The sequence below is a fragment of the Prionailurus bengalensis genome, chromosome X, assembly GCF_016509475.1.
Source record: "Prionailurus bengalensis isolate Pbe53 chromosome X, Fcat_Pben_1.1_paternal_pri, whole genome shotgun sequence".
Lineage (NCBI taxonomy): Eukaryota > Metazoa > Chordata > Mammalia > Carnivora > Felidae > Prionailurus > Prionailurus bengalensis.
Window position 1 is genome coordinate 90,534,687 of NC_057361.1, and position 7,052 is coordinate 90,541,738.

The window sequence follows — 7,052 nt, forward strand, 5'->3', positions numbered from 1 at the left end:
GTCAGTGCATGCGATTTTCTGCTCTGTGATTCCTCTTCCTACAGTCTTACATTGGGAGCCATTGAAAGACGATTAGGTGAGACTATCGCCCATGCAGAAAGAGTTCTAGGCCCCTTGTGGCCCCCAAGAGTAGGTCCAGAGGGCCCTTCCCCCACCTCCACTGGGCACACCGCATTCACAGAGACACTGCTGCGTCTCCTGTTCTAGATAAAAACACGTCCCAGATAAAAACAAAACAAAAACAAGCTTTCCATTTGTAAACCTACTTGGTCAATGCCAGGGCTTGCTTTGCTGTTTTGTGTGGTTACACTTTCTTATCAAAGGAAAACACAGGGGCTCCATTGAGCTCTGTGTGTTCGTCATAACTACAGAAAGGGAGTTTGATCCCTCCTTCATTTATTTTATTATTATTTTTTTTTATAAAAAGGCCAACAAAAAAAGTTTGCTCGGAGAGAAAGGATATTATGTAAATAATTAGCCCATTCCAAGATTCTGTTGCACATATATATAGTGCAGTAAAGAGCTGAAGGAAAGGAGGAGAATTTGCAAGACAACGGGACAGTTTATGAATCTGAGAAACAGGCATTGTCTCTGGAGTCCTGCTTATCTAGAATTTGTGAAGAATAGGTTGGAATGAGGCCTTCAGCCCAGATCTGGATGTTCACCGTACGAAGAATCAGAAACCAGTAAAGGAGGCCTAAATGCTAATGCCACGCTGAGCTGAACAGAATCTCTTCATCCATTTATGAAGAGGCTGTGTTACCAAGTTGTGTAGACGCTCAGGGTCTCTAGCATGTGCACCAATTCTTCTACATGGGACCAAAAAGAGAAAGCTTGAGAAGAAACTCTGACAAAGTGTTTCTAGGATAGTCAGGTAAGAGTCTGCTCAGACAGGCCCCTCTGGGGGAACCTGGGCAGGCTGACTTTGTTGATGCTTTTTTCTCCTCTGATTTTATAGGGTCAGCCACTGCTTTCTCACCTATGGTTTGGTCTCCCAAGACTGTCTGAGGCATCAAAAGGTAACCATGCTGAAGTCTATACCTGACCATTAACCCATGTCTCTGTACCTCTTTCTTGGGTGCAAATGGGAATGTTCCTGCAAATATCTTCCGTTGTTGTTTCTCCAGTGTTGTCCTCTGCTTTCAAAGAAGACAGTGCTGATGTTGAAGGCTGGTGAAGACCAAAAGTTGTGTCATCCATCAGCATTTTGAGGGCATCCAGAGTTGCTGGTAGATATACCACACGAGCAGTCATAGATCTGGCCCTGCATTGATGAGCCAGCCGCCAATGAGAACAGCTGTCTGACACCTTCAACTAGTCCACAGCCTCCCCAACCTGCTGTGTTCCGAAATCGTTTCAGGTATCCCTGGGGCCTAGTGTTGCTTTCAGCCCTCAGAAATGATGCTTGATACCCTCCTTCAAGAAGGGGCTTGTTGAGGGGCGCCTGGGTGGCTCAGTCAGTTGAACGTCCTACTCTTGATTTGGCTCAGCTCATGATCTCACGGTTCGTGCGTTCGACCTCTGCGCTGAGAGCGTGGAGCCCGCTTGGGATTCTCTCTCTCTCCCTCTCTGTCCTTCCCTTTCACTCGATCTCTGTCTCTCAAAAATAAGTAAGTAAACATTTAAAAAAGAAGAAGAAGAAGAAGAAGAAGAAGAAGAAGAAGGGGCTTTTTGCTAGCCTTGACTAAACTCACATTTGCCTCTTGGGTTACTTCTGCTCTCTCTGCTCCAGGATAACGCTTTACCTGACCCGGTAACAGAAGCACAGAAAAATCAGAGGGGGCAGAAACATGGAAAAAGACATTCTAACTCACATTGAGCCTCCGATGACCCAGGCATGCGACACGGACCCGGCCATGGCGGCAGCACCTGCAAGAGCCCCGCCTGGGCTTCAGACTCCGCTTGAAGGTGCTGTGTCCGCCGCAAGTAGTGGGGTACATGTGGGACAGGAAAGCATGGAGCCAGGAGAGTACGATGAGGTGGAAAAAATGTCTGTTCTTAGTTTGGGGCTGAGCGCTGAGGCTGATGCCCCACACGCAGGTGAGGTTCCGGGTCACGCTGCGTTGCAGGGGACCAGCAGCCAGGGCACCACAGGGAAGAAAACCAGCCGGAAAAGGAGGAATAGAAAGGAAAACAAGGTTGTATATCTCCCCTGGCCTCTGACGCTACAGACCCGGGCATCTTCTGCAGCCCCAGTTCTGGGCCAGACTTGTGTCACAGGGGCTCTGCCGATTGCTGATACTGGAGTCGGCACGGTGTATGAAAACAGGGAGGAAGGGGAGTGGGATGACAAGGAGAAGGTACCCGTTGCCACCTGGCCTGAGAAGGCACATGCTGGCGCCCCACTGCCAGCAGAAAGTACAGCTCAGGCCTCTCTTGAGGAGGCGTCAGTGGCAGCCAATGAGGAGATAAAAGGAGACCAGACAGGCAGTCATAAAGGGAGAAATAAAAAGAACAAAAAGGTCATGGCCAGTCCTTGGCCTCTGACAGTACAGGCTTGGGTGTCGTTCACAGGCCCAGGCCAGATGCAGATGGCTACAGCAGGGGCATCGTCATTTGCTAGGGATGGTGTCAACGCGGGGCCTAAAAGCAAGGGTCAGAAGGGTGAGGCGAATAAAACGTCAGCTTGCACTCCGTACCAGAGTGCACAGGACGGTGCCCCCCGCTCGGCTGAGGGTCTGGGGCAGGCCTCGTGGGAGGGGGCGTCCCCCCCTGCTGACAGCCCAGAAAATGAGGAGAAGAGAGCCGCCTATAAAAGAAGGAATAGAAAGGAGAGAAGCGTCTCGGCTGGTCCTTGGCCTCTGACAGTACAAGCCTGGGCATCATTCGCAACAGCAGACCAGGTGCAGACTCGCCCCCAGGGCGAGTCTTCTGTTGCAAGTATGGGGGTGAACGTGGGGCCAAGGAACTGGCCCCAAACAGAGTATAGTGAGGAGGGAGCACAGGCCGCTTTTCCTTGGCCTGAGAGGGTCCAGGCTGGTGCCCTCTTCCCGGCAACAGCCCCGGGACAGGCTTTACTGCAGGGGCATCCTTCCCAAGACCTACATTCCAAGGTGAGACAAATGTGTTGGAGACCCCAAGGGAGAGAGAGGGAACTGGTTCCGAGCAATCCAGAGCAAGTTTGGGAACCCTGTCAGGGGTGTAGAAGAACCGAGAGACACCTGAGGGACCAGGACTTCTGGGAATGCACGGTGATGAATTTTGCTAGGCAGGTGGATTGTTGCTATTGTGGGGAGCTCTGCTCACAACAGCGGATGGAGGCTTTGACCCTGACCAAAGCCCACACCCACATCAGCACTTCAGTGATGGGACCAGAGAGGGAGAGGGCTAAATCTCAGGCAGTCTGGATGGAGAAATGGGGAGGTTTTTGAGACGCAGAGGAGAAAAGAAAGAGACCTAAAGAGTATTTTGGGTCCTGGAAGTGCCACCGTCTATATCTGTTGGGAAGGAGGTGTTTAAATGCCACTCTGAATAGGGGGTGCCTGGGTGGCTCAGTCTGTTAAACGTCCAACTCTTGATTTTGGTTCAAGTCCTGATCCCTCCGTTCATGGGATCGAGCCCCGCTTCAGGCTTTGCTTGGGATTCTCTCTCTCTCTGCCCCTCTGCTCACTCCCACTCTCTCTCTCTCTCATAAATGAATGAATGAATGAATGAATGAATAAATATTTAAATGCTACTTTGAGGAAAGGGAGGCTCAGTACCCAACTGGCAAATTTCCCTGTTACATGGTAACATCACCAAGTACTCTCTGCAAGGGTGATTTTTCTCCAAAAATAAGTTTTGGGTTTGTGGAGAATTGGTGCATACATGTAACACTTAAGAAAAGCAAAAATGCTTTTTTCTCTATGTTGTTTCCCCTAACATTTTCAGCACTGTTGAGAAAGGTGAGTTACCTATAGCTAATAAGCTGTATTAGAGTTTTAGAATGCCAACCAGTGATAGAATGTGTATTGGATCCTGAGCATACCTCTCTTGACTGGAAAGTGTTATTGTGTATATTGCATATTAGATTGTAAACTGACTTGATGATCGCATTTTGCTCTAAGACTGGCCAATTTACACTTGCTCAGAGCACAGGCTCTAGAGCCACAATGCCTGCGATCTAAGCCCAGCTTGGGACTCACTCTTCTCTTCTGGGCCCCGGTCTATCACCTGGGGGTAATAATAGCACCTGCCTCATATATTGTGTGATTAAATGAGTTAATACATATGAAGCATGTAGACTAGTACATGGCATATAATAAGCCCTCAGACACTAACACCTATCATTGCTTTTAACTTTCAACAGTAAATGTCATGGAAGGGTCTAGCACTGTGGTACTATGTGCGTTAAAAGTTATGCAAATGGCAGTGCCTACGTGAGGCAGGAGACGATGCCTCCGTTTACAATTATGGTAACAAAGATTCTATGGTAACCAAAGATGGTAGCTATCGTTCTGAGGTGCACGATCTCAACCGTGTCAGGACAAGGTAGCACAATAAAGGCTGGGGGAGAATACGCTCCTGTGCTAATATCCCTTACTGCTGGATGGGGGGATCGTGCCCGGCTGATGTGTTTCTGCTTCCTAGTTCTCTTGTGTAACGTCCAAATGTCTGCGTCACCGTGGCATCAGCAGATAATCAGCATTCATCAAGGAGGGTGACAAGGACAAGGACGAGGAGCCCTCCCGCCGGTGGACTTGTTGGAAGGAGTCGCCCAACGTGGAGGGTGCTCAGGGGACGGGACCCTCCCCAGGGAGGACTCCCCAGCCTGCAGCTGCGGAAAGAGAGGTCCAGGCACCTTTGGCTGGCGCTGGACAGGACGTACACAGCTCTGCCCACTGGCGAGGAAGGGAGGGACTTCCCTTGCCTGATTTTGCTCTGACTCAGTGGTTGCTCCCACCTGCCACCTGTGTTGAAATCTTCCCTGGAAGCTTGGCTGGACAAGGAGGCTGGGCATACGCTGAGATTAAAAAGTAAACTTTTGTATTGGCCTTTCGTATGGCGTGGCTTTGGGGGCGATTTAGTTAAAATGGTGTCCTGATGCGTGCCCTGGCAACACTGAAGGGGTAGATATTCGTGGGGGGCTCTGAGGGGGTCCACGTGCCCCCTTTTATGTGTCCTGGATGCTCTAGCAGGGCCTTTGGGCACTTTTGGAGAAGCGTCTTTGTGAAGGGGCAGGAGGGACTTTACTGATATCCACTCATCCTCCTGCCCCGAGGGGTCCAGCTCCACCCTGATCTCGCTTGAAGGGGACAATTTTACCCCCTAGTTGGCTACATGCCTTGCTGTTAAACCCAAGGGCTTAACCAGAACAGGGACTGGGTATATATATGAGTCAGGGCCACATAGCCTCACTACCCCTCTGTCTAACCTCAGGGAGGGGCTCTCTGATATGAATCAAGGTTAGAATATGGGAGATGAAAGAACAGGAACAAAGGAGTCTGTGATTTCTTTCTGCCAGGTGAGTCCTCTCCTCTGCTTCTTCCACATTACTAAAGCCAGGGCAGGAGAGCTAAGCAGGGCAAGGGGACGGGCAGGGGAAAGGGAATAAGAAGTTGGTTGCCCTGTTCTTGGGCTGGCCCAACTTTAAAGCTAGAAGAGAGGGTAAAGGGGGTCTGAGTTACCTTCACTGTCCAGCTCAGCTTACCAGGGTAAGAGAGTCAAAATGGATGTGAGGCGGAAACACCTATAATTGTGAATAAAGATTGCATTTGCCTGACATATTTCCTGTGTCACGTTAGTCTTGGCAAACTTCAAGTACAAGAGCACACAACTGACAAGAGTCTTGGTATGGTGTTGCGGAGGGAACCCAAGCATCTGAGAAGCACAGCTGGTCATGTGGCTGTCCTTTATGCTACCATGACCATGGCTGGCACCTAACAGAAAGTGGCAGCCGGGAGAAAGAGGGGTGGCCCAACCAGACCCCAGAGAACTGTTCTGTTACAAAGGCAGGGCAATGGAGTTGCTCACCATGGGATAAGCCTTTTTTTAATGTTCATTTATTTTTGAGAGGAAGGAGGGGCAGAGGGAGAGAGGGAGACACAGAGTGTGAGGCAGGTTCCAGACGCTGAGCAGTCAGCACTGAGCCTGATGCGGGGCTCGAACCCATGAGCTGTGAGATCATGACCTGAGCCCAAGTCCGATGCTCAACTGACTGAGTCACCCAGGCGCCCTGTGAGCTAAGCCTTTTAAGCTGAGCTTTCTAGGCACAGCAACTTATTTCTGCCTGTTTCCAAACCAGATACTTCTGCCTGCCTTTCTTCCCTAAGAGGACTTTGCATTTCCAGCCCTGTCTCCCACGGCTGCCTCCCGGGGGCCCCAACAGGGGCCATCCACTTCAACCAATCTGCTCATGTTAGTGCCGCCCAAATACTCTATGAACATCCCAACCTGCAGGTTTTTCTCAAATCGCCCCCTACACCTGGCCTGCCTTTCTCTCCCGGGACACCATTCGCATCCCATTCCCGACCGCAAAGCCCCACCAGGCCTCCTCTCAGCCCAGTGATGCATTTTCGTGGCTTCATCCGGGGCTTTATTTTTTCACCTGAACCAAAGCTGATAACTCTGTTGCTTCAGGGACTCAGTGAAGTTTTGTTGTCAAAAGTATTCCTGCAGGACATATATTGTTCTAAAACTCAGGCAGCCACTTGGGGGTCACTTCCTGTATACATGAAGTGGGCTGGGTTCCCAAGGGACTATGCTTTAATCTCACAGCTAGGTAACAAAATTGCTGGATATCATTCATTTCCCATAAAATAAACGAGTTCCCAGGGGGTGGAGGTGGGGGAGCCCTGAAAACACAATGCCTCTTTCATAGGATTTGCCTTAGCTAACAGTCCTGAAGTTCTCACAGTTTATACAGTCCTTAGCTCCCAAGAAGTTCATAGTGCTCCTTGATATCAAAACGTGCTGTCCTGGGACCAGGCCTGGCTGGCTCAGTTGGTAGAGCATGTGATCCTTGACCTCGGGATCGTGAGATTGAGCCCCACGTTGGGTGGAGAGATTAGTTAAATAAAATAAAGTGAAATAAAATATTTTTTAAAAAACACGCTGTCCTTAATATATGACCA

General features: G+C 49.9%; 1 protein-coding gene across 1 annotated transcript; it reads left to right on the forward strand.

Moving 5' to 3' along the window:
• The first annotated feature begins 493 nt into the window (after positions 1 to 493).
• LOC122476868 lies at positions 494 to 3,545 on the forward strand. The gene is made up of 4 exons (XM_043569746.1): positions 494 to 874; positions 959 to 1,019; positions 1,128 to 1,360; positions 1,733 to 3,545. Exon 4 carries the CDS (start codon positions 1,791 to 1,793, stop codon positions 3,369 to 3,371), a length of 1,581 nt encoding a protein of 526 aa, XP_043425681.1. The 5' UTR covers positions 494 to 874; positions 959 to 1,019; positions 1,128 to 1,360; positions 1,733 to 1,790; the 3' UTR covers positions 3,372 to 3,545.
• The last annotated feature ends 3,507 nt before the right edge of the window (positions 3,546 to 7,052 follow it).